Source organism: Poecilia formosa, unplaced genomic scaffold, assembly GCF_000485575.1.
Source record: "Poecilia formosa unplaced genomic scaffold, Poecilia_formosa-5.1.2 Scaffold346, whole genome shotgun sequence".
NCBI lineage: Eukaryota > Metazoa > Chordata > Actinopteri > Cyprinodontiformes > Poeciliidae > Poecilia > Poecilia formosa.
Window position 1 is genome coordinate 1 of NW_006800285.1, and position 27,125 is coordinate 27,125.

The 27,125-nt window shown below is 40.8% G+C and overlaps 1 protein-coding gene and 2 long non-coding RNA genes across 4 annotated transcripts; 1 reads left to right on the top strand and 2 right to left on the bottom strand.

The window, feature by feature from the left end:
* The first annotated feature begins 7,083 nt into the window (after positions 1 to 7,083).
* Positions 7,084 to 8,251, top strand: LOC103153304 (uncharacterized). Of its 2 annotated transcripts, none has more exons than XR_001658944.1 (5): positions 7,084 to 7,215; positions 7,427 to 7,468; positions 7,642 to 7,698; positions 7,878 to 7,951; positions 8,155 to 8,251. It is a non-coding gene; the product is annotated as an uncharacterized LOC103153304 (long non-coding RNA). The 2 variants fall into 2 exon arrangements; XR_477782.2 differs by having other exon boundaries at positions 7,085 to 7,215; positions 7,878 to 7,944; positions 8,155 to 8,245.
* Positions 8,252 to 8,260: 9 nt separating this feature from the next.
* fbf1 (Fas binding factor 1) lies at positions 8,261 to 18,984 on the bottom strand. The gene is made up of 30 exons (XM_007574171.2): positions 18,540 to 18,984; positions 18,321 to 18,351; positions 17,784 to 17,834; positions 17,654 to 17,699; positions 17,507 to 17,570; positions 17,376 to 17,426; positions 17,154 to 17,286; positions 16,958 to 17,032; positions 15,667 to 15,807; positions 15,468 to 15,579; positions 15,114 to 15,241; positions 14,938 to 15,031; positions 14,052 to 14,471; positions 13,906 to 13,971; positions 13,787 to 13,833; positions 12,716 to 12,768; positions 12,595 to 12,642; positions 12,372 to 12,503; positions 12,197 to 12,297; positions 11,895 to 12,101; positions 11,614 to 11,721; positions 10,762 to 10,901; positions 10,560 to 10,678; positions 10,318 to 10,440; positions 10,049 to 10,225; positions 9,774 to 9,950; positions 9,562 to 9,699; positions 9,384 to 9,483; positions 9,167 to 9,297; positions 8,261 to 8,412 (listed from the first exon to the last, which is right to left on the bottom strand). The coding sequence occupies exons 1-30, from the start codon at positions 18,540 to 18,542 to the stop codon at positions 8,323 to 8,325; spliced, it is 3,306 nt and encodes a 1,101-aa protein (XP_007574233.1). The 5' UTR covers positions 18,543 to 18,984; the 3' UTR covers positions 8,261 to 8,322.
* A 2,775-nt stretch (positions 18,985 to 21,759) lies between these two features.
* LOC107833217 (uncharacterized) lies at positions 21,760 to 24,063 on the bottom strand. The gene is made up of 2 exons (XR_001658932.1): positions 22,266 to 24,063; positions 21,760 to 22,235 (listed from the first exon to the last, which is right to left on the bottom strand). It is a non-coding gene; the product is annotated as an uncharacterized LOC107833217 (long non-coding RNA).
* Between the last annotated feature and the right edge of the window lie 3,062 nt (positions 24,064 to 27,125).

A 27,125-nucleotide genomic window follows, 5' to 3' on the forward strand; every position in this document is an offset into this window, starting at 1 on the left:
GGTGTCAGATATGACTGACAAGGTGTCAGTCATATCTGACACCTTGAAATTCGCCTCTGTCTCTTTAAGAATCTCCCACCCTTTCTGACATGTTCCCTTCAGTGCATCATCACAACGATGCTTTTGCATGATGCCATTTCTCTCTTAGGAGAGTCAGACTCAGAGATAGTTTGTTTCATTAGCTCAGCAAGCCACACAGTTCCTCCAGGTATTTGCTAATTGCTACCGCCACTAGTCTGGAGGAGCTGCGTGTTCAAGGCCCGGGACACAGTGCTCGATTAGGAGCTCGATGGGAGCCTGAAGCTCCAAGGCTTTAGGTAAATAGGCAGCGCAAGCGCAAGTGCTAAAGAGGATTTGTAGACTTTCAATTATTTGAGTCACTTGTAAACTTAAATTCTTCAGTGGTGATAAAACTGCCTTTGTGGTTGGTTTGTAAATTTATAAGAGGTTTTTAAAGATTGCCTTGAGCCCAAATTTCATAAAACAACACCCCTGGGGCTCCGCATGAGTCACTAAATAAAATCTGACTCAGAGTCGAGAGCAAGTTACAAAATAGTGGGAGAACAGCCGTTAATGGGCATGGTCTGTGGATACAACTGACTGTGGAGTCACTCAGTCTGACTAATTCATAGAAAGAAAGAAATATGGGACCCACAGATGTAGGTCGTCAGGTGAATCTTCCTCAGTAAACTAGCCAAGTGGATTTCCTGACCTCGGCAAAACTCTATAGGTTGCATTCTGTGTGTTAGCCGTAAAGTTTAGATTTTGTCTCATCTGACCAGAGCAGATCCGTACTCTGCTAACTGGATTACTTCTCAAAGGTTACGCTGGATTTTATTTAGAGGTATTTCAGTTAAGTGGACTGGATCCACACATGATGTTGTGTCAGTCTGTCTGTAAAACGCCAAAATATGAAAAAAGTAAAAGAGAGACCTTTGAAGACCTAAGTTTTATCTTTAAAATCATCACCATCGTCCTACCTTGATTGAAATACAGCTAAACAGCGTCAAACTCTCAGTAAGTAAAGTTCTTTTCATAGATTTCTCTCTGTCAGAGACAGTACGTGCTGTGTGTGTGAAATCTGTCTCAGGCAAGAAGTCATAAACCTGCAGGCACATCCTGTCCATCAACGTTTCTGCAGTGATGTGTGCATTTCACAGTTGCAAGAAAGTAAAGACACACACACACACACACACACAGTGAGGTGACAGGCGGACTGGATGTGACAATGCGTCAGAGCAAACAAGTGGCTTTCTGACAACAAACGCTGCAACCACCCAGAGCAGAACATAAAGGCTTTATTAGACCTTCGCCATCACACGTTGCCGGCACCAAAGTGGGATTTATTAAAACACGGGAAGCATTCAAGACAAACGCTGGAACAGAAGCAGATATTCTGTGAAAGCGTTCCTGTTCGGGAGCGGCGAAGGCGGCGGCTATATTCAGACTGCAAACAAGCCGCTGTCTGAGTGTTTGCTGAAGAGGAGGGGAGGAGGGCCGCGGAGAATAAACACCGCTGCCCGCAGAGACAGCACCAGGAGAGAGGGGGCTGGGCGGTGGCGGGAGCAGGGGGGGGCGTTGACAGGCCATCACATCCATGTGTCACGGAGCAACAAGACGAGCGCTCCGGTGGGACTGAGATGCTGGCTGGGGTGAAAGGTCGCCTGGTGACGCATCTTAGCTCCTTGCCGAATGAGCCACAGCTCAGTCCCCACCCAGGAGGCTCGCTCAGTGACAGGCTCACCTGACCTGGAGGCAGCTGAAAAACACTCATTTTAATGGGGCTTATGGCTCTTTTATTGTCTCTCTGTGACGTGGGCTCTGCCACCAGCAGGAATTACTTGTGCATCAGAATGTTTTCAGCTTTCACGACATTTACACTTTGAAATGTTCCAGAGAATTTTCATGCGGAAGTAACTGTGCGCCAAGCTCAGAGGGACACACCCCAAAAAGGCTATTTCAGCAGCCACTGCAGAAAATGGTCGTTCTGTAAGTTATCGATTGACTCAGGTGACTGAATAACAAATGTATGCCACACTTTTTCAGACTTTTACTTGCGAAAACACGTGTGTTTTTACGTCGCTCCACAATTGTGCACTACTCTGAATTGGTCTATCGCAAAAAAAAAAAATCCCTATAGAGCCATTTTTTGGTTTCGACGTGACACAAAGGGAAAGAAATTCCAAGGCGTGAATACTTTTGCCAGGCAGGGCGCGGATGTCATTGCCTGCAACTCTTTTAATTCATCTGCCAAAAGAAGAAAAACCCTAAGCAGCTTCTGAATGGAGTTCATATCGCAGGCTAAATTAGGAGAGTTACATCTCCAATGCAAGTAATTCCGTCATATTTTGTAATGACGTGTCGAGTCACCCTCGACGGACTGTCTCCCTAAATACCAAGCTCGCGCAGTAATTTCGCTTTTAATCCAACCTTTCCATCTGCAGTCCCCAGATGAGATGACATGCAATTAACTTGAGGGAAGTCCTCCGTGAGGGATTAGCGAGTCTCGCTGACTTTCTTGCACCCTCTGCGACGAGTAAAAAGGACAATTCCGGTTCATTCATTAGGAAAATAGGACTCATTTAAAAGCGAATGAAACATTCCGTTAAACAGCAGATCTGAAGAGCTAAAACAAGCTTATGAATTAATCATCTGATCCCATCATCGCTGAGAGACTGTGCTCAGAAAGGAGACTGCAATAAGAGGCGGTGTGAGAGCAGGGACAAGCCCTCCCAAGATGGAGCTCTTTGATGAGTCCAGAGGGAGGACAGTGACAGGGAGGGAGGCAGGTTACCTCACAGGTTACCATCTGCCTGCCTGCCTGGCACACAGGTCTGAATCTCAAATTCCTGCGGGCCACGGACTGTAGGGAGGGAGGCTGACTGGCTGACTGGATGTTTCTCCTCACACAGCTTCCAATCTCTCTCTCTCTCCCTCTCTCTCTCCATGTTTGCAGTGTACACCTGGAGGCTGCTGCCAGGATCACAACCTCATTCCTCATCCCACAGCTCATTCTTGCTCCCCCCCCCTTCTCTGGCGAGTCAACATTCCCAATTGGCCACTGCCAAGTCAAATATCCGCCTCTTCTCTGAGCTGAACGACTGAGTTCATCCCTGCTTTACAGTGTAAACAAATATAAAAGAGTATTTCCTGACCTGGAGTGGAGTATTAGCAATCTGCTCCTCCCTCCCGCTATGATAAACAGCATTGGAGACAGATTTGTAAACAGAATGAATGTGCCTTTTCTATATTTGTTTTCTTTTGTGTGTGACATTGCAACTACAAGTTCAATGTATTTCACTGTCACTCAATGTGAAAACACACAGCTAAGAAGTGGACTTTTTTTAATATGTGTCCATATGAAACAGCTGAGGCTCACTCAGTTTGGATAGAGCGTCTTCTGTGAACATCGGTTTTCAAAGTCTTACCATAGAAGTTCAACATTGGATTAAGATTTCGACTTTTACTGGGATATTCTGAGACATGAATACACTTTGATCTTCTAACCCAACTTGTGGAGTTCAGCCCCGTCAACAGAATCTCCTTTTTTTTTTTTATGATAGACTGAAAAATGCTTTACGAAATATTTCCATAGCTTTCCCTCTGACCTGTCTGCTGTGCTCCTTGGTCTTCTTTGTGTTTTTAGTTCATAATAAAAGGGGATGCACACATTATTTGTCAAAAATTCATCGAAACAACTCATCCTTTACTTTTTTTTTAATCTATCAAATAAAATCCTTTGCCGATTAGAAAAAGCTCAAGCAGTGCTACTTTTCCAAGGCACAGTAAATACGTAGATGCGTCGTCGTTCCTTGTAATTTTTTATTCATGCTAATGACTCTGTCGGCGATGTTTACCAAAGCGGAGTAAAGAGAAACCAACCAGACTGCAGAGTGAGTCGCATTTTACACCGAACAAGACAGGATGATACCCAATTAGAAGAGGCTGCTGTGGAGGCAAATGACAAACAGCCGTTGTTTTGATGTCACTTTTTTTTTTTTTTTTTTCCACCCAACCTGAGTTAAGTCTCACCGGGAATTTACTCAGCTGAAATAATGACGCTTGTTAACACTCAGCTGCTGACAGAGGATCAAGCTGGAGATCTAACTGCTTATGGTGATCTTTGACAGCACACTCCAGATGCTGATCAAGATCTAGATTCAGATTCAGCCCCTTCTCTCCTCAGGCTTGTGAACTGGCACGAAATGTTCAGTTAACGGTAGATAGCAGACGTTACTGGATGAGCTCACTTTCCACCCTCCCATGCAGGCAGAGCCGGTTAGAGAGCGGATGGAATGTGCACCTCTGCCTCTTTGTCAAACCTGTTTCTAGCGATAAGAGTTGCGGTGCCTTGCTAGCATTCGGTGTTCATACCCCATGTAGTTCCTAACATGTTGCCACAAAAACTTTATGGATCTTTAGGGGAATTCAAGGGAAACCCAAGCATAGAGTGGTGATAATACAAGGATTAAAATAGAAAAGAAAAAAAAACTAAATAAATCAGCCGTGTGCTGAGGGAATGTTTTTCTTGAGAAATACAGTTTGCCAGGAGTCACATCAAACATATAAGAAGAGATTCTGGTCAGACGAGAAGAAAAACTGACCAACTGGCCATAAAGCATATGGTTAAAAAAAACAAACAAAAAAAACACCACAAACAAAGTAACTCTATGATGAAACATGGTAGCAGCAGAATGTTTTTGATCATTGTTGAAAGAAAGATGGATGAAGACCAGCAGGGTCCAGTCCTGGAAGAAATCTACAGCGGCTACAGAAAACTGAGATGGGGCTGGAGGTTCACCTTCCAGCAGGATGAGGACCTTCACCATGCAGGCAGAGCTACAGCGGCTTACAGCAAAGCAAATCATCTCTTAGAGTGGCGTCCATCAAATCTGACTGAGCTTGGAGCAACGACAGAGAAAATTTAACAGAAATGTACAACTATAGATGTGCAAAGAGATTAAAGGGTTCAATGCAAATGGACACTTCTCAGATTCAGTTTGCAAAAAAATACATAAAAAGAAAAAAGAAGTAAATAAACAATTATCCATCACAAACAGCAATCTCATCAAATTCTAAAATAATACTGATTTTAGCTGTATAACAACTGTATCCAACAAGCAGGAAGATTTTGAGTCAGATCGAAATTTACACAAATGTGAGAAACTTTTATTTATTTATTTATTTTTTTAAATGAAAAAAGTCTCTGAATCTGGCTTCATGGGCATACAATAATTTATTCTATTAATAAATGCATTATCTAAAGTTAGATTTTAAGTTTACAGGATCCAGAGTGTTTGTCCTTCCTCACCGTCTCTCCGAGGAGCCTGCAGCACCGAAGCATCTCTGATGGCATGAGCCCATCTTTCAGCCTCCCGGAGGTTGACGAGCGGGTCCTGGACCAGAGCGACCCGAAAGCACTGCTCCACCCTCTGCCGGGCCACTCCGGTGCTCATCCAGCGCCTCTTGAACGGGTAGAAATAAGCCGCGAAGTAAGCGCCGATGTCCGCGCTGTCCGGCCCTTTATACGCCCGACAGCCGATGCAGTCGCTCAAGTTAAACACCACCTTCGTCCGGTCGGGAGACGAGGAGATCCTCTGGATGGTCAGGGCGCTCTCCGTCAGGCTCACCGAGTAGCGCACCCCGTCGTTGAGAGTGTCGGTGAACTCTCCGTACAGCACGCCCGAGAACCCGTTGCACTGCCGGGATGGGTCCGGCGCTGAGGCGTCTTTCTCCATCCCGGACGGAGAGTGAGACGCGTCCCGGAGGCCGGTGCCGAGCACACTCTGAACCTGCCAGCCTGCCGTGGGACCGTTTAAACAGGAATGGGTGCAGCTAGCCTGGTTCACCGCCTCCCCCTGCCGTTTGTCAGGGGAATTGCAGCAACGGAGCAGGAGGAGAGAGGAGCAGACTGTCCCAGCTCTTTCTCAGCAATACTTCAGAACTGCACCTGCTCTGCTTTGCTTGCTGCCATTAGTTTGATGAAGCAATAAGATTTTAAATGGTTGCTTTTTTACTAACCTTATTTTATGCCCAAAAACATCTTTAAATAGTGGATTTAGACCCTTTAGTTATGTTTAAACTCCATGAGGCAGTGATGGCATAGGTATTTTGAAAAACGTAACTTTAATCAGATTACTGATAACTCCTTGAAAAAGTAACTTAAAAGTAGCTGATTACTTGATTTGGAAAGTAACTAAATTACATTAAAAGTAACTTTTAGTTACTTTTAGCAGCTGTTGACAATAATGTTCCACCACCTGTGAAAATTACATTGAGCTTTGCCAATAATTGCAGGTTATTGCATGATGGTAACATCAACTATGCGTCTCTAGGTTGAACTGAAGGGGAGATTGATTAATGGTTATCACAGTAGAAAAAAAAAAAAAACTTTAGTAATTTTTGCATGTTTTTGTGTTGTCCACTATTGTCTGGAAAACTCTAAGTACGATTTTAGAGTCCCCCCCCTCTCGCCACCTGCTCACATGGAAGAAAATAATTTTATGCACTTACTGAAAAAATAAATCACAGCAGATTTATTTTCGCATGAGTAGTTTCAGTTTGATTTAGCTTAAATATAATTAACAAAGCCTAACTCATTCAAGTTAATTTAAAACTGTTACATAAAAATGTAAACCACCAGCATACATTATTAATAATGTAAATTTGTTTGAGAGAAAAGTATGCATTAAAAAAATCATACTTTGTAACAACTTTGATAAATAATTTCCGAGTAACTTTTCAGTTTTATTATTATTACACATAAACTGTGACATCATTTGTCATAAATGTATATAAGTAAACGCAATAGAAAAAACTAACATTCACAATTATCAAGTGAAACTTTGTTTTTCAGAGTTTATGCAGTGTTAGTGAGTCCAAATAACAGCTCATATGGCAAATACTGGTATTTATGTCAAATGTAGGTATAAGAAGCTAAACGTATTTTGTTCTCATGCTTTTGTTGTTTTTTCAGCGAAAAAGTAGCAACTTTAAATTGTTTATTTCCCCCTAAATGAAACGTAATAAATCACGTGACTCGTGACGTTTGCGACATATAAAAACCCAACACCGCGAGACTTCAGACACTCCAGATCTCTCCGATGGGAAGTAGTGTAGTCAGTGAACATAGCGACTTTGTAACAATGATTATAGCCATACAGTTGAACTTGCCTGATAATGTGACGTCCTCCAGAGATGACCCGCCTTAAATAGGTAATTTTTAAACAACTAACCGAACTTATTTGTGTAACAGCCGGCAGGTAGATGAAGCATGTGTCGCTGCTAGCTCGTCGCTAGCCCGGCTACCACGTGTTAAAGTCCGGTGATGTGGTGCAATGAATGGTGTAATAATGTGAATGAAACGTAATACTTATCAGACAACCGGAACAAATATATCTATTAAAAACAGTCTGCTTATTTGCAGGCTTCCATCTGGAGATGTTGCTGAAGACTTAACTTTGAGAAGGTAAAACATCCAGACAACTTGTGAACTTTTCTTCTTCTACAGTTCATGTGACGAGTTTGTTATCCCTGTCTGAAACAGCGGTGTGGAAATCAATGCTGTCTGATCTACTGCAGGGTGATGTGTAAAGACAAGTGTTCATGATGGAAGATCAATAACGTCATATCTTGTTGCAGGGCTGTGGAGATGATCCATAAGTAGGAAGAAGAGGTGTACAATAATAACAAAAAAAGGTTTGTCCTGCACAATTTGTATTATTTATTCTGCCTTCTTCAGTGATGAAAACCGCTGCATAGGAAGTGCCGTCTGATGCGACAACTGACGATTATTCAGAGCGTTTCTGAGAAATGAAATACTTAAGCTTTATGTATTTTCTAATAATACAATAATCAACAGGTTGTATCTTTCCTAGGTTCAGGTGCATCAGTTGCAAGAGCTGAATTTTTAAGACCTCTCTTGGCTCTTGAGGACACTGCTGTGTGCTGTGTAAGTTTTTTTTTTTTTTTTTTTTTTTTTTTTAAGATTTGCTTGTAATTTTAAATCAAGCCAGTGATGATACAAGTTATCCCTGTCTGAAAAAATGATTTTGTTGAGTTCTGGTAACCTGAGGCTTGGTTCATAATGCCATGCATCATATTTCTATGAATCAGTAAGATGTAATGTTTTACATATTTTTCTTTACCTTACAGATGGAGCTGGGTAAACAAGCCGACACAAGAGCAGTTTGAAGGAATCAGGAGGCGTGATGCTTAATTAAAATTGAGAGCAAAATGGTGGAATGAGCCAAACCACATGTATTGGAAAAACTTTATTTAAAAACTGTACAGATATAATATAAATCCAAAGATGCAACCGGCTCAGCAGGTTTTACCGTCTGCATTGAACTTGTAGGATTTCTTCTTTAGATTTTCTAGAAAAATCTGCTCCTCGAGGAGGAATTCACGGTCCTGTGGGAGATAAAATGTGAAGCTCTTGGTTTCTGAAGATGTATAAGGAAAGCTTTCATGGAAGAAAAGGACTTGAGGTGTTTTTTGAACCAATTTTCTGAAAATAAAATCTTTAATGGAACAAATGTCTGGTTTAAGTTGTTTAATTCATCTGTTACCAAGATTACTGAAAACTGAAATGTCTGAGTCAGACAATATGTGGCTTTTACAAAATCTTAGAGGCCACAAGTCAGTTTTTATGCAATGTCTGCATACAATGTCTGCAACCAGAAAGCTTTAAAAAGTTTAGTATTAAAGTGCTTAGTACTAAGTGGGTTACGTTTTTCACATTTATGGAAAGGGTTCACTCAGCTTCATTATACAAAATCTTTGTAAAAGTTTAAAATCTAGAAATATAAATGCATTTTGGTTGGAGTGTTTAAGATTATGGCAGTGAATTGTCATAAAATACAGACTTCCAGAATAACTTTGGATCTTTATGCTGAAATTTATTTACTGGAAAGTTTTAATAAACACTTTCAGGAGCATTCCTAAGTACAAATAACTGGACAGAGGTTTAAAATGTATGGAAAGCAAAGCATTTCTATTTTCAGGCTGCTTCCTAAAACTTTTAACCATCTTTCAGTCTGAGGATTTGACTGTATTCATAATCTGACCACTAGAAATAGCTGCATTCTAAGATTTGTATTTACTCTTTAAAAGCTGGCAAGAAAAAAAAAACAGTCTGAATTGTGACTAGAGAATAACCAGTTACCTTTTCCGCCGTGTACTTCCACAGGGCCAGACTGGCCTCAAGCGTCATGGACTGATAGTTGTCCAGAGGATTTGAAGGATTATTCCCGACGTTTGTCGGTTCAGGAAAAGAAGGAAACACTGGAACAGAGTCTACAGAAGAAACTAATAAGTTAAAATGATATTTTTCCCACTCTATATAGAAAAATATACATCTTAAATCAGACATTCAGTCAAACCTGTTAAAATAGGTGGAATAATATGAGGTAAAGGTGAGATGGTGGAATATTCCCTAAGCCTTTCTGTATCTTCCTGCAGATGTTTTCCTTGCATGCGTTCCTGTAACGTCACATTTTTATTTAATACCCAATAAAAGCGATTTTTAAGACGGATCGAGGTCTTTGTGCAATGACGCACCTTTAGGATCCGCTGCTCCTGCTGCCTCAAATTCTCCGTATGAACCTGGATATTTCTTAGTCGAGCCACATGATCCGACTCCACGCGTTTCGCCTCTAGCAATGCTCGCTCGCCTTCCTCGTACTTCTCTGCTGCAAGCTGTGAAAACAAAACAGTTCAGTCAAAACTGGAACCTTTTGAAGGTTGCGGGGGTCGGTGTGGGAGGAAATCACCTTGCTGAAGGCCTCAACCTCTTCGGCCCTTGTTTTGAGTCTCAGAGCCATACTACTGGCTGTCTCCTTCTCTCTGTCCAGTTCTTCCCTTAGTCTCGCAAGAGTTTCTTTCTCTTGTGTCACGGCCATCTCCTTCTGCTTTAATTCAGCCATGCGAAGCTTCAAGTCAGCCTGTTCCTGCGAAACAGAAAATACATTAATGGAAATCTGGATTTCCTTTCCTCTAAGACTACAGCAGCCTAATAAAGCAAAACAAAAGGGATTGCGTGACTCACTTGTGCCAGACCAATGATGGATCCTTCTCTCCTCTCCAAGAGGCTGTTGACCTCCCGTTCGGCTTTGTCATGCCTCTGTTTCTCCTGCGTGTGGAAGTGAGCCCACTCCGCTGCCAGTTTCCTCCTCTCCTCTGCACAATGCTGCATCACAGATTTCTGCTCCTCCAGCAATGAGCTCTGAAGGGCAGACAGACGCGTAGCAGACGTGGTGAGGTTGCACGGCAACCGCTAATGCCTCAGTTGCAACTGTGGTGCTTGTCGGGTCTCACCTTCGCTCTCTCCAGCTCCTCCCTCTCCATGCTGATCTGCATGGTGAAGATGCGTCGCTCTTCCTCCAGACCCCTCTGGGTGGACTCGGCCTTGGCCTGCTCCGCCGTTACTTTCCAGCGTTCCTGAAGCAAATAAAAGCTAGCGTCACAACGATTTTTGAGGATCTACAAGAGCCGTTTCTAGAGCAATCGTAACAACACATGTCAACCACGGCAACGATTCCCCGATACGGTCTGCTCACCTTCTCCAGCTGCCTTTGCTGCTCGCTGATCTGAGAGTCCATCCTTGAGATGATTTCCTTCAGGTACGTTCGCTCCTCTGCCATGGCTTTCTGCTGCTGGGCCAGACGTTCCTGCATTACTGGAAGATTTGGAGAAGCCAGGTGCGTACACTTTTAGTTTTTAATACAGATTCTCCTGCCCATTCAACGTGGACATACGTACTTCGAAGCTGCTCGTCCCGGTGTCGTGCCCCTTGCTCCAGGCCGTGGGCGGTGTGCTCGTGCGTGCTCTCCACTCGAGAAGAGAGCTCTCCGAGCCGGGAAGAGAACTGCTCCATCTGGTCAATCACCCCTGCGAGAGATCTGTACAAATGTAATGTGGAAAGTTAGACGTGGATTAGCTTGGGAGCTGTTCTGGGAGATGTACGTTGGGATAGCAAGGAAATAATACAACAAGTTATTTTGGTGCTGTTCAGTAAAGAAATGCTTTAGTTCTCGGACTGTGTAACAGAAGGAAGTTGGGGATCAGACACTGACTCAAGTGGAAGAGTTCAAGTATCATAGTGCCTTGATGTTTATGAGATATAGACCATCGGTTTGAAGCTGCAGGCCCCTGATCGGGTCTGTTGTAATGGAGAAAGAGCTGCCATGCTTTGTGAGTGGAGGTGTTTCACGGCATTCTGGGGTATCTACCTTTGAACATTTTCTAGACATGTCACACTCAAAGGAAACCCTGATTCACACCCAGCAATCTCTGTAATTCCTTCTGGACTGCAATGCCTTTGGATTTCCCAGACTGAGGTGGAGAGTGTCCTTGTCTTTCCTGAACAATATCACCTTTTTGAAATCTGCTGCCTCATGCAGAAAAGTTTAGAAATGTTGCCATTTCCTATGCCCCGTCTTGTTAATGACAGGACAGAGGGCAGAGCAGTGGGGATTAGAAAATGTGCTGTGTTGACACTGCCATGTCTGGGCTCAGCATTAAAATAGAAAGTACAGCCCCAATTGTCCAGTTTTACCTGCAGGATGAGAAGAAAATGCAGAAAATGGAAGGTAATAAATGACCAAGTCTCACCTGGTCTGAGATGTTGCGCTTGTAACAGCGTCGATCTCTTCGTCCTTTAATCTCTTCAGCCTCTGAAGCTGTTCCTCGTGGTCTTTTTTCATCTCTAAGATAGATTTTCTAGAAAGAACAATAGGATAAATGTACCAAATGCAACAATCATGAAAGTTTTGACCTACTAAACTAATACATGGTGATTTTATATATATATATATATATATATGCACACAGTATTAAAAATAGATGCTGTGTCTGTTTTGGGGTCTTTTCTTGCTTAAATGATTCCATCTTACCGTTGAAGATCTCGGAGCCTCTCCACCTCTCGGTCTCTGTCCTGTTGGGCTTGGGCCAGCTTCCGGTGGTACTGAGCCTGCAGCTCTGAGCGCTCCTGCTCGGCTGACCTTGCTAACGTAGCCAGGCGCTCCATTAGCTCCTCGCACTCCAACCGAGCTCGGGTCTCTCTTTGGGCTGCCGACTCCTCCAGCAGCTTCACACGAGTTCTTAAAATAAACACATGCGACACTTGCAAAGGACACGCTACTTTAAATGCAGAGAGTTTATTCCCCTCACCCCCCTTTAACTCGACGTGTATTACCTGTGTGTGTTCTCCAGGAGCTGCATATTCTGCTTATGCCTGTGTTGGACGTTCTCTAAAATCATCTGGCTTTGGTCCCGCTCCAGCTGCAGCATCTTCACCTGGAATGTCAGATTTGTGTTCAGGGCAGTGAACCCAACCAGCGAAGGAAAAGCGGAGCTTGGCTAGCAGCTACCTCTCCCTCCAGCTGGATGATGCGAGCTTGTAAAGCCTGACATTCTCCATGCTGTTGCTCCTTCTCTTTAAGTCTCTGCAGAGCTCCCGAGTCAGCAGCACTACCCAGACCCAGCAACTGAGTCTGCATCATCTTTAGAAGAAGAGAAGCAGGATCGAGAACGATACAGGAGAAGAATCCGATGTAAAGCTCTATCAGCAGAGGACAGTGGATACGTCCTTACCTGCTGCTGTAGTAGCAGCTGCTGCAGATTGTCTGCTGTAAATGACACCTATTCAAGAGGAGGACAATGTAATATTGTCATTTGCAATCATAAGAGCTTCATGTGAAAATGGTAACAGTACCTGTTGTTGAACAGTAGATGATGTTCCCTTCGTTGAGTTTCGCTGAGGGCTTGCTAGAAACGATACAGTAATAAAAGTCTTCACAATGAATATTCAAAGACGGTGTAAAAAATGAAGTAGAAAGTCTGCCACTCCCTGCAATATTTTGCCACTTTTGTCACATTATAGTTCTATTTTAATGTATTTATTGGGATTGTTTGTGACAGACCTACATGAAGTAACACAGCACCATGTTTTAACATAAGCACTGTTTACTCAGAGGGACGTGTATTATCGGTTTTCCAACATAGATATTGTTTTCCAAGTAACGCAAAAAAAAAATATCAGTTTTGTATCAGTTTTGATCTTGTTTGTTTATTTAGGATAAATAGAATAAAGGGAGTCGAATGCCACTGCATGCAACACTTTTCAGCTTTTCTATTTATAAAATAAAATGTCAGATTTTTGTAACATAAAAAAGTTGACATGTGGGTTATTAAAACAACCCACATGCTCCTTTTTACCACTTCAGCAGTAGTAAGTATTTGTGTTGATCTGCTGTGTAAAATTCCTGTAGAATACATTGAAATCAGTAGCTGTAGTGTGACAAAATGTGCAGGGCGCTGTGATTAACTCAGTGGTTCCCCTGCGGTTACCTACTCCACACCGTGCCAGGAAGTGCAGCAGAAGAAGGGCCCGGTAATCCTGGCTTTTGCAGAGATTCACCTGAAGTGGGCTCCCTCGGCATGTCGGATCTCTCGCTTGATGCTAATTGGCTGAACTGAGACGGAGGATGACTATTTCCAGCACTGGAATCTACCACAAGGCTAGCAACCCGAGGGGGGCGATCAGGGGAGTGAAACAAGCTGAGAGTGTGATGAAGCGGAGGGGCTGCTGGGGACGAGGGGACGGGATACTGAACAGTGGGTGAATCTGTGTTTACAGTTAAAGCTGATTGGTATGAGGAAGAATTAATGCCTTCTATGTGAGGGACGGAGGCACCAGGAGGAAAAGAACCGAGAATGTTTTGGTCTGATGACGAGTAATTGATTTTATTTAAATGAGTGGATGAAAGGCAGAGGAGGTAAATACCTTGATTTGGCTTCTCCTCTCTGATTGGAGTGGAGTGAGCCGCAGGACTGAAACAAACAAAAGTTTTATTAAAGAGGAGAGGAAAGATTTGATCTGATGTTAGAAAACAACCATCTTACCTGGTGTCTCCAATAGATGTGACTGTTTCCTCTCTGTCTCTGAAAGGTGCCGCCTTATCTTGGTTACTGGAAAAAGGATTGACATAATGTTCAATACTAAGAAACTCAATCTATCATGTCAGCCGGTGTGTTTCTCGGCGCGATACCTGACAACCGACTCAATTTGCAGAGAGTCTCCCTGCTTAGGAGCCTTTGCCTCGGATAGAGCCTTCTTCCTGCTCAGTGCCCCTTCCAACCAGTCATACTCTTCCTCCTCATCCTTCCTCTTGCCTTTAGAAACCTCCGATCTGCTCTGTTTGGAGTTCGGGGCATCTTCTGTCATCCTTGAGACAGATGCGGCTTGATTTCCGGCCAACGAAGACTTTCTCTCCACTACAGGAGAGGAGGGAACTTTTGTAGACGGAGCTGAACTTTTCACTGCCTTGGAACCTTCTTCTAAATCATCAAGCTCGTCGTTTGCTGTGAGGCCAAGCCATTCCGCCGAGTTTCTGTGCCGGCTGGTTGGCGGGGTGCTGGGTTGGGGTTTCCTCTCTGGAGAAGAGACTCTGACGTCTTCGGTAGAAAATCTAACCATACAAAAAAAAAAACAGTTGAAGTATGACCCCCCTCTTGAAAACTGCTGCCAATGCCATCGGACCCACTGAGTGTCGTGTTCATTTCATAGCATCGCATACAGAATCAACTTCTTCAATGAAGACATACATGTAAAACCCAGGACACAAATAAATACATATCTATATACAAAATTATAGATTTTTTAAAAATGTTTTTTTACTGTGCCACCCTGCTCTGGCCACCCTTATGAAAATTTTCTAGAGACACTCCTGATAATTTACAAATGTCCATATGCATTGGTAAATTAATGTTTCATTGAGTTTTAATCTCTCAAGTTTCTAAGGGGAAAAAAAATCATGCTGTCTTTAAAGGGTCACACCTCTAAAGTAGAACGCATTGCTGCCTGTAGGCCCCCTTCGATGGTGCCACTTTATGACTTCTGTGGGCTGAAAAAAAACCTAGGAATCCTGGACACACCTGACGGACTGCCTGCGGGACTGGCGGCCCTCGGGTGTGGTCGCTATTGTCGGCTGATAGGACCCAAATGTGAGGTCGTCTTCCACAAGTGGATCTGACGAACAGAAATAATTAATATTTCAGGGCAGTAGTTGCTTGCAGACGTTCGAACAGCAAGAGCTGCGATGTTTTCCCACCTTTCAGACTAAGGTTCTTCTCCTGTTGTAGCTTCTCGTCCTTCCTCTCGCCTGTGGGCGGTCGGGCTGAGGTGGAGGCATCCAGAATATCTTGAATTCTGGTACGAGGTCTCTGAGGGGGTTCGCTCCTGGAAATAAGAAGGAAGAAGACACGGGAAATATTCTTGGGAATTGCATGCAGTCAGCCAATTAAAACAAAATGGAAAAAGACTGTGTATGTGTTGGGAAAACATTGTCCTAGTTCGAAGCTGCACACTAAAGCCCAAGGCTCACGGTAATTATTTATCAACTGAGCACTATAAATAAGAAGAACAAAAGGAGCGAGAAAGGCAAAAATGAAAACTGAGCCCTTACTTCTCCTTGGAAGACCAAAGTGGAGACTCTTTCTTCCTGGGATCGTCTTTGTGTCTCTCAAACCCGAGGGCGTCAAGGAGATCATCCTTATCTTCTTTTTTCGCCGTCTTTGCTGATAAACAGGCAGAAACATCCCCGTCTTCACTAAGTGTACGCTAGACGCCGGAGAAACAAAATCCTCGACAAGCATGCGGCTCACTCGTTTGGCTCCTCGGGACGGGAGAAGATGCTGATGCAGGCGGCACAGATTTGTCAGGCTTGCTCTGCCGGGGTTTAGGTTCGGGCCTGGTTTCATCCGGAAGCAGGTCATCAAGCGAATCAGCCAGGGGGTCGTCTAGATCTGCAGACGTAAGAAGACTCTTTAATAATTAATGGTGTTTGTTCACATCAAAGTGAAAAGCGGTAAACGAGATACAGAGGCCTAGAACCTCTGTATCTTAGGCGTCTTGTAAGTCACTAGGAGAGGATGTGTTGAAGGAATGCTATTATTAATGCCATTTTTCAAACTGGATTTGAAAAGATTTAACTAAAAGTGATAAAATTGCGGTGATAAACATCAACTCTGAAATAAAAAAGATTAAAATGTGTTCAAATTGCACAAATTGATTCTCTTTTTTTTGTTGTTTTTTTTATTGATTTATCTGAAGCAACCAAGAAGTTTAAACTGCACACTGTATAATTCTGTAAATATTTGGAGAAAAGCTTGAGAAGCATCACAGTGGAGATTTTTTCGACGGAGTACACACAAGCCCTTTTGATTGTTGACTTTGCCAAGACATTTCAAAATCCACTGATGTCTTTAAAGTTAATCTTTAAATTGAATTGAGCCTTCAAACCTTTTTTTTCCCACTTCAAACACGCCTGGTTCCCTTGAGACATTCTGTCAATGGACAGACCCGTTAATGAGTGTTAGACCACCTAAAAGCTAATCCAGAATTCAATATTACGCACTGCTGGTAGTTTAACCATGGAAAAAATATCTAGAAAAAATATTGTGTTCACTATCAGATATCTAAATTTGTTGGTTCTTTGACACAGCGGTCATCTTCTCTCTCTCTCTCTCTCTCTCTGCCCATTTTCTGGCTGAGCAATGCAAATAAACTCCACTAGTTCCACATTTAAAAAGTAAGTTACCTTCCTCTAGTTTGAAAGTGATACAAAAAATATGACCCATCTGGCTGTACAAATTATTCAAGTGATCTTTTTGTGAGGTGAAGAACTCAGCAAATACAAAACTCGGTTGGAGAAAGGTTCCAGCTTTCTCCTCAGCATTAAGTTGAATTAGTGCCAATTTATGTACAAATCTGAAACCGATTAAACCTTAATTTCAATACATTAAAGTTAATGTTCGTAAAACTTGATCAGATGTGCGTCGTTACCTCCATTACTGATCAGAGGCAGTGATTAAAGACAAGGAAAGTGAAGCTGACGGTCAACAATACCCAAGTTGTTTGAAGCTTAATCTTAACCTCACACTGACGCTCACTCACCAAAGAAGTCGTTGTATTTATGTGCTGAGGATGAAGGGGCAGTGTTTGGCTTCTTCCCTCCTCCTGTCGCCTCATCTGAAAGAAAAAAGGAAGACAAACCCTTTTTTGATTGCACTGGCAACCTTTAAAGTTCGTAGTGAGGGAAACATAATAATGAGAACAATGTTTTATGCAAGAACATGCTGCTTTGAATTACCTGCTCCCTCAAGATTTGCGTCACTTTCTAACACAGCAGAGCCTTTCACTGGGTCTTCATTACCGACTGACTTTGTTTGCAGGGGAGGCTTTTTCCTTGATGGAAACAGGTCGGCCTCTAAATCATCCATGCCCTGAGGAGAGAGAGTAAACTTTATTCAAGGCACAAACCGTACAAGAGGCAAATTTTGTCTCTGCTTTTGCTCATTTGATATGAATCTACCTTCAGGTTCTTCAGCACGTCGCTGGGATCAGCCTCAGAGACATCTGAAGCCTTAAGCAAAGGTAACAATTATTTGTGGCATACAAACAGGCAAATATTGGTCCTCTGTTTTAACGTATTTTCTATTTTACCTCCAAGTCGTCCCTCCTGACTTCCTCTGCCATTCTACTGAACATGTTATTAGTGGGAGATGGGCTGGGAAAGCAAGAAAAGAAAGCCCATAAGGAGTACTCGTTTATTACAGTTAAGTAGACAGTTCCTGGATTCCTTCAGCTTACGCGTTTGGCCGTCCAACACGAGCCCCCTTTGATCGCGCTGGTTGCTCTAAGGGGTAATGTGATAAAATAAATTAGTGTGACAAACTTCAATACTTTCTTTAAGAGTTACTAACTCGTAAAAGTCACTTACTTGAATCGTCGTCGAATAAGCTGTCAAGTATGTCATCATCTTCAAAAAGGTCTTCAGGAAACCACAGCAAATGTACAATTAGTTGGATTTTGACACATTTATGAACACCTCTGATAAAGATGTGCTGCGAGACTGGAAATAAAAATCTACTGAAAAATATATTGCATAGGAGTTGGCAGAGAGAAGCATACAAGTGTGGGATTTAAAGTTTTGATCAAAATCTTAATTTACAATTATTTTATTATTTTTGAGGGTGCTGCCAAGGTCAAAATTTTCTTGCACATTATATACAGTCGATAAGTTAGAATCACAAATAGTCCCAAATAGTTTATCAGATTAAAAGTACTTTTTTGAAAATAACAACCTTTTACTTAAAGACTTAAAAAAAACGTACTTATGAAGACATACTTTTCATATCTGTTTTTTTAAATATTTTTTTTAATGGTTTGATGTATTCCAATGTTAAACATGTATTCATTTGCTGTTCAAAAAAATCAACTTAACAAAGACTTTCAAACATCCAGCCGGTGAACTTACTTTGGGAGGCTTTACTCTTCGGCTTTGTAGGCTGCGGAATGCCAACAAAAATAACAAAAATGTATAATTGTATTTACTCTAACATGGATGTTTTTATTTCACACAATTCCTAAAGAATGGAAAAGCATTGAACAAACCAGATCTATACAGAAAAAAAAAAACATTGTGTAACAGCTCCAGAACATCCTTTGACCCTAGAAAAAGGACATGTTAACTCACCATAATGAATCTTGGCTGGTAGCGGAAAGATTTGAAGGAAGCTAACGAGCTAAAGCTAGCTAAATCTGTTTAGGCGTCTCCTGTCTCCATTGGTAACCACTCCGTCGCTCTACGCCGCGTCTTATTTTATATTAGCGATAGAAAAAACTATAAACAGCGGGTTTCAATGTAACAGATAGAGATAGACACGCTTTTTATCCAGAAGGATGTATTTAGCGTTTATTTACCCACTTCTTAAATGAGCCAACCTCACGGTAATATACCTCACCGTCAGGAATACCGTGTGTCAAGCCCCGTTACACTCTTTAGCTAATAAAGCACAAACCTAATGGTTAGCAGTATACATATATAAAATTAATGAGTACGAAACAGTGTTTCCTACACCTGAATAATTTTCATACAGACTGTTGTACACGGTTGTACCGGTAAAGCATGAGCTTCCTGTTTACTGATCCAGCTGCAATCTGGGTAATGTAGTTTTATTAGAGATTTTTATGGTAATACGTTGAATTTACAACATAGTTTGGAATATATTCGAAAAACTAATTTCTTACACATAACAGTTGATATTTTTATCCGAGAGAGAGAAAAAAACGCATTGGTGCGAGGGACTAGACAGGTTCACCACTAGATGGCGTCAGACATTTGTAATGGTGAAACTAGGGTTGTCACCTTTCAAAAATCAAAATAAGGGACGCTCCCCACGGCGCATCGTCCTACTCTCATGGGGCGGGATGTCCGCTGCAGTGATAGACATTATTTTGTTTTTAAAAAGCGATCCGTAGAGCAATCGTTCATGCATAGTTGGTTAGAGTACCCCAAAATTGTACTCCAATCAGAGTAGCATACCTTAAAAACACGTTTAATTAAGCAAGTGTAAAAAGTATTTGGCAAACTACTCAAGTACTGAGTAACTGATCATAACACCTGATTTAATATTCATATCCTCAGACAGCTAAAAGTTATGTGAACATTCTTGTACTGTAAAGAATATTACTGAAATATTTATAGAAATAAGGAGTTAGATTTGGAGGCAGGTTCAAGACGAAATTTACCACAGGGGCCAGGATAGTTGGTGTTTTTCCATGGCGACACTTGGAAAAGAATTAAAAAAAACAAACAAAACAAAACAAAACCATGGCGACACTTGGAAAAGAATTAAAAAAAACAAACAAAACAAAACAAAACAAAAAAAAAAAACACAAAAAAAAACAAAGCAATATTTCATCATTTGATACAATAAGTGAGCCAAAGAGCCACTTTTGTCTCCAGAGATTCAGGTTGCAGATCCCTGGCAGATGGAAAGCGTGTTTATGTATTTAGTGTTAATCTATTTGTATGATTTGTTCTTTAAATCACCATTTGTATTATTTTGGCTTATATTATCATACATTATATAAGCTAATAATCAAACCAGTAAAAGCACAATAAGAAACTTACTCATAGCAAAATGTTCTGTACCATATCAGCCTCAGGAGATGATTGAGGGAAGAAGAAACGCTGATGTCTGGTGCATAGGTTCTCATCCATTCATACAGTACACACTGCGCCATGATGGACACTTTTTATTATTATTGTCTTTATTCATCCTCACTAATATTATTCAGCCAAGGATTTGCGTCTTCCCTCGCACGTCTGTATCTTTATGAGATTTTTTGCTTTTTAGGACGGTGGAGAATCGGGTCGAGGACGTTTTACAAAGATCCGGGTTGATAGCAGCTCACTGCGGCTGCGTAATATCCGTCTCTAGGCAACCGTGACAACAGCGTCAGTCCGTAGCGTTCTTGGGCCCTTCAGCTCCCGCAACGAGAATGTAGCTGACCTTAATATTTCCTGTTTTATTTTGGTCATTATTGTTACACTTAGTAACAATGCGTGTGACAGGCGTGTCTATCGGACATTTATAGATTACGGAACAAATCGCGTCCCGAATCGGTTCAATACGGGACGCAACATTTAACAGCCAAATACAGGACAATTTCATATTTTACAGGACGAGTGGCAACCCAAGGTGAAACCGGTTGGTGGAAGATAAAGTAGGTAAATATCCTCATTAGACTATTTCTTTAGGTGGTGAGGTCAAAGCTCACCTAATGAGCTTTGACCTGACCATTAGGTGAGGTCAAAGCTCACCTAATGGTGAACTTTGACCTCACCTAATGGTCAGATGGAGCTAAAGGGCCATCTGACTGATGCAGTGCAAATGGTCAGGTCAAGGCTCACCATTAGGTGAGGTCATCTTGATGACACGTCAACGTGTTTCATCAAGTCACTGGTGAGCCTAATCATTCGTCTCCTATTAAGCCAGAGATGAAATACACAGAACATTTGTTTTTACTTGTATATAGGTCAAAGTAAATTTGTAAGCCATCTGACTGATGCAATGCTTTGTTACAGTGTTCAATACTTATCTTTTCCAAGATGTGTGATGTTATAACTACACTGAACATTAATGGACTTTATGAGACAGACCAAGTAGGACAAGCAAACACTCTTTTAGAACGACCTTTCCTATCTCAGTCAGATTGGATGGAGAGCAACCCTGAGCATCAGTGTTCAAGTGTTACCACATATTCTCTGTTAGATTTAGGCATGGACTTTGACTGGGTCACTCTACGTATACATGAATATGCTTTGACTTACTCCACAAGAGCACCTCTTGAGGACCGGACTTGGTCCTCAAGATCTTAACCATTCCATTGTAGCTATAGGATCTCCATTCTCCATTTAAGGAAAGCATTGTTTGCAGTGGCTTAAATGGCACAAAATATCCAGTATGCCTGGCGGACATAATCTAGTAATATTTCTCTTAGAAAATGTAAACATATTGTGCATGACTCATTTCAGACATATAGAATATAGTTTGCAACAATACAGTATTTCAAATGGATTGTCCAGCTGCTGTTTAGTTGAAAATTTACAAGCTTGGATAATTTTACATTTACTCAGGTAATGACGGGATTACATTTCGCATGATAAATATGAGTTTTCTTTTATTTATTCAAGTTAGTCTTTGTGCTCCCCAGTAGTCCTGTTTCCTCAGACTTTCTAAATCTTTCCTTTGGACTTTTATTGCTTTATCCAGCGTCCAAGAAAAACTTGGAGAGACCATCAAAAAGACCAGAGAAGTATTCATCATAATAAACTCTTTAAAAGACGACAGCAAAGCCCGTCTCTGTGCTTCACTGAGTTTCAGCAGGACACACAAAACACAACAAAGAGGCATTCCACTGCTTTATTTAGTGATGTGGAGTACAGTGTGACAACAACATAAAGCTGTAAGGTTCACAGAATGACTCAGTAAAGTACATAATCTCAGCCATTTGAAATCAGGAAAGCTAAGATTTTCTAAGATAAATGCTGTTTCCCCACATCTGTGTTTAATGTGCTGAAGCAGTCATAGTCAAAGGACTTATTGTGGTGGTTGAGGCACATTTTTTTTCAATTTATCTAGCATGTATTTACAGTATTTCTTTTTTTTTGTGGGAGGCAGGAATATAGATTTAAATAAATTGAATAAATGGAAACATTTTGTTCCGTACTACTAAGAGGTCTAAGCACCTTCTATCCAAAACACTTTGTTTTAAGTAAAAACATAAATATGTCTAGATGTCGCTCAGAAAAAAGAACATTTTTATTAAGTTTAATGTCCGTCTGATTTACTGTTGTCTGTCTTTGACATAAAGTCAGATTTGACTGACTTTATGTCAGTCAAATCTGTCTGACCATTATGTCTTGGTCTGTAGAAATAAATTCTCTTTATTTGCTCTAGGTTACATAAATAACAACAGTACTTTTTTTTTTTCATTTTCAGTTTTCCTGATGTTTTCTGCAATCGTTTTTTAAATATTTCTGAATACCACCCTGACCTTTCCCTTTAAGTGCAGTACAGGTCAAAGTTGAGTTTGAAAACAATAGTAATCTATTCAGAGGGTGGGGCTAAGTTAATCTTTTATCCTGCAATTCTCTTCTAAAATTGATGTCTTTTCACTTAAGTCCCCATTCAAGGCATAAGTCCATCCAATTTATGATCTGAAACAAATAATTGACCAAATATATGATTAATTGCAGTTTCCAAAAACTATTAATGCAGAACGGTTTTGTTGTTTATATGGTGGAATGAGCCACAAATGCAACAGAAGCCCAAATTTAAAAAAAGAGAAGATTTTTAGTTTTTTATTATGAATGCAATACATTTTATAATAGATAAAATCTATTATAATTGGAAAATCTGATTCGCTTATAGTTCTGTCAAGAGGAATGTCCAAAATTCCAGCAAACTTCCTGGAGGAAGGATTCCTAAAACCTTTGACCCAGTTTAGAAGACAAAATATTACTACTTTTGCTTCTTTCCGATATTTAGAAAGAAACAAAAATGGTAGTTTTTTTTTTTTTTGGAAAAAAATAAGAAAACACATGACCAGCTGTTTATTGGCCATGGCAATGTGTTTATCATGGTCAATAAACACATGACCATCATAAAGGTCATGTGTTTATTAAATGACTGGATTTCATGTAGGAACATAGTAACACAAGATAGCTTTGTTAGTTCAACTACTTTTTTTTTTTTCCCTAAAATGTGTTTTATTAGAATGCACAAAATTAACTGGAAACTACATTAAGGAAACATCGGTTTAAGAATGTTTCATAGTTAAGGCTTTGATTTATTTACATTTCAGCAAGTTCAATTATTTTAAAAAGATTATTTCAAGGTTTGTACTTTGAGGACGTGCGAAGGTGCCAGTTTTCTCCATATGGCACTGCTGGGTAACATCGCTGTATTTCTTCATGTTTTTTATCTGCAACTTCACTGGTTGTTGTGTCAAATCTAGGAACTCTGGGTAGTTGGCGTAAACTGACTGAAAATCAGTTAAATGAACCTTAGTCAACTGAAGGAATGCATGAGGGACACATTTTCGTTTGATGGAAAAAAATAAAAATATTTAAAAGGCTTAAGTCTGGAAAAAGTTATGAGTCAATGGTATTAAGGTCTAATTTGTGATTTCATCGTTGAACTTAAAATTATTAAAATTGTGATCCATGTCTGAATTGAGTCCAAGTCATTTTATGCCAAGTCCACATCTCTGGTAGCCTCACAGTAGAAGAAGAAAACATTAAGTTTTATTTTATTTATTTATTTTACCTTTAATGGCAGAATAAAACCCTGGACTTTAAATTAATTCATTTAATTGGAGAGAATAATTTTTTTTTCAAAGTGCACTTTGTAGTTCCTGACCTTTTTTACGCATGAGTCAGAAACATACTCCCCTTAAACAAGAAAAAACACAAGCCTGAAGGTCATGAATAATGTCTAATGGCTCAAATTCAGCATTTGTAAGGTATCATCCCTCTTCCAGTGGAATTTGAACCTGTGCTGACACTTCCTGCTCCAGGAATGAAAACCCCCGCTGAACATGGAGGGTGAGGCCACGTCAGAACAGCTCTCGCTGTTTGTGTCGGCCATGTTCCTTTATACATTCTCCTGATCAGAGTCTTCATCTGTACAGAGCAGGCCGACATCTGAATCCACTAGGAAAACACAAAACAAAGCAAAAACAAACCATTTATTTTGTTGCCTTTGCAGTGCCTTTTAAGAACATTCATACTACATTGACTGCTTTATATTCTGCTGTGCTACAACCTCATATTTTAGTGTATTTTATGTCTTTCAAGTGATATGATACATGATACATGGTTTTTGACGTTTATTTTGCAAAGAACAATCTAAAAAGTGTGGCGTGCCTTTGTTTTATTCTGCTTTCCTGATAACTTTGTAGAGTCCACCTTTAACTGCATTAACGCCTGCTTGATGTAATGGTCTAAGAGCTTTTTCAGGTAGAAAACTGTCATAATCCTTCCATTACTACGATCCTGTAGGGTTAGCATGTTTGAGGTGATGTACCATGGCCGTTCTCTGACAAACCCAGTGTTTTGCATGTTGGGCAAAATCCTATCTAACCAGAGAAACTTCATCCAAATGTTAGCTTACCCCCTACATGACTTGTAACAGGGCTTCTTATATAGCTCATCTTACATAACTGCATTATTTATACCAATATTGAGTTGCACATAGGTGGACAATCAACAAGGGGGGGCTAGACAGGGCCGTATCTGAAACATTTTCTAGAAGAGATTGTGTTGTTTGCCTTCTAAATCTTTTAGTGTTATCGCATCAGTAAACACTCCGGAGCTCAGTGTGGGGCAGACACCACCACTCTTTTCCTGTCAGATTTCCAAAACAAGCTTTTCTGGCTTCTCTCAACTCATTAGTCACATCCTTCAAACAAAAAACATCTTCTGTGTTTTAAATATTTGCACTGGAACGCCACGAATGCAGGGATATTTAGTTTCCTCCAAACCGGGGGAGGACTTCTCAGAAGGCGATGTTTCCCTCCCGCGTCACGGTAAATTCAATTACTCTGCAGTTTTCTCGACAGGGTGAGCAACAAGTATGAATTTTTCATAATTCTCTGATGGGATGCGTGCCTCTGAGCATGCGTCTCATTTCAGTCAGGGTGAAATGTGCAAAGAGAGCGCGAAGAAAAATTCACATATTCAGAGAAGATAACTGATTGTGGGAAAAAAGTGCAATGAGATTTGATAAAGTACCCTATTTGTAAACTCTCCCTCCCCCCCAATTACGAAAGAGCTTTGAAGAAAATCGCTGACATTTTAGGCTTTATTAGTGTTCCTCCTTTCCCAGTTTTTTTGTGAGTTTAAATACCAAAAGATTCACTCCTTCATTAAGCTTTTTTTTTTTTAAGACTCATGTAACTGTGAAGCTAAAATTTATTTTAAAGGGTTGCGATTGTCTAAAAATATTCATTTAGAAAAAAAATGAATTGTCGTGACTCAACAAAACACCTCTATGGGTCAATAAAAGAGGAAAAAAAAATGTCACATTGTCACAGTGTTTTACTTGTTTTACAATTATTATTATTTGGCTTATTGCTTACGATTAGAGACGTGACACCCCTGTGTTTAAAAGCGCGGTGGCAGTGAGGTGATGCATTTATAATAACCCTGCAAAGAGATGACGGATTGTTGTTGGGCCTCTAAATCATTCAGCTTTAGTAGAACTTAAAAGCCAAATGTGGGGCAGGCTTCTAGGCTTTTTTATGCATCTGTGCCTCTGCGTCATACTCCAGTGCTCCACTTTTGCACCCCTCAGACATTCTCAGTTTTCATCTGGTGTCTTTAATGCGTTATATTTTGAATTTTCATCAACAATCTATTTTTTTCCCCACCCTTTTTTGATTGTGCTTCTACAGAAAGTTCAACAATAAGCAGCAGTGTCAATGGTAAAAAAAAAGAAAAATGCTTCAGACGGTAAACACTACAAAGCAACTAAAATGAGAAAAGTGTCTTGTTGCAAAAATGTTGCGGTCTCACTGAATTGCTTTGATTTGCTTTAGTGTCCTTACCCTTAGTTGTTGTCATTGTGGGGTTTCCGTTGTCCCATTGCTCTTCATGTACGGCATTTCCATATCAGCGTTGTCATTCTGCCTGTGAACGGACATGTACATGATATCACGCAAATATATAGAAACCCCCCGCCCCCCTCATTGTAAAGTTCAGTTCATCTCAGCTCCTCTGGGTCAACAAATTTTAGAGCTGTCTTTCAGTTCAGTTGCAGCTGCAACTTTTTTTTTTTTTTATCTATGTCTCTTTGCACATCTGGAGACTCAGGACTTCTGTCCCATTTTCTACTCTTTTGCAGTCTCTTCCAGGATTGTCCTGTATTTGACTCCATCTGCTGCTCATCAACTCTCACCATCTTCCCTGTCTCATCTGAAGAAAAACAACCCAGCGGTGTAGTGCGGTTTTCCTCTTCGTAAATTCAAATTTCAAAGTTGACCAAAAAGTTCAAATAGAGTCTAATCTGACTGAAGCAGATTCTTCCGCATGTTTGCCGCATGTGACCCCAGCAACCCATGGGTCACATGTTTTGCTGGGGTCAAAGAGGCATCGCTTTTGATCTAGGTCTCTTTGATCTCAACACATCTTTCCAGATGTGCGGAGACCTTTGTAGATCTTTGCCATGGGGTCACTTTGTCTTTCTTCTTGCTGCTTTTCCCTTACGGCCAGATGTGTGGTGAGCACAACAAAATCTGACCTCTGTGTAGTGGGGCTCTGCGACTCTTCAAAAGTCAGCATGGTCTTCTTTTGTTGAAGTTGAACTTTACACGGTGAGACGTTCAAACTTTTGGACGAAATTCCAATCAAATACACTGAAAATTCAGAAATCCATCTTTTTTTTTTTTTTTTTTTTTTTTTACTTTTCACTGATGTAATGTTTTACAAATTCCAAGAATCTGTAGTCACAACAACAACAAAAAACATGAGCAAAGGTTTGGGACATCTATTTTTTTTTTTTTTTTTAGGTTTTGTCCATGTCTCAGTCTAAAGTAGTAAAAAAAAAACAAACGTAAATTGCTTTGCAGGATGAAGGCCTCATTAAAAAACAAGGTTCTTTTTTATCAGCTCCTAATTGTGCGAGCCAGATGTTTGCCGTGCTCCACGGTGCCATAGCCACGTGTCATTGTTTGCTATTGCTTGGAGAGTGGGTAAGTAGGCCCTGGGGGG

Bases quoted from the DNA above. Each gene is read 5' to 3' on its own strand.
- fbf1 (XM_007574171.2), bottom strand. The intron at 9,951-10,048 runs GTGAGTCACGCA...TCTGTTTCGCAG, and splicing joins CCATCATTGGTCTGGCACAA to GAACAGGCTGACTTGAAGCT. The intron at 8,413-9,166 runs GTAACTGGTTAT...TATCTCCCACAG, and splicing joins GGAAGTACACGGCGGAAAAG to GACCGTGAATTCCTCCTCGA.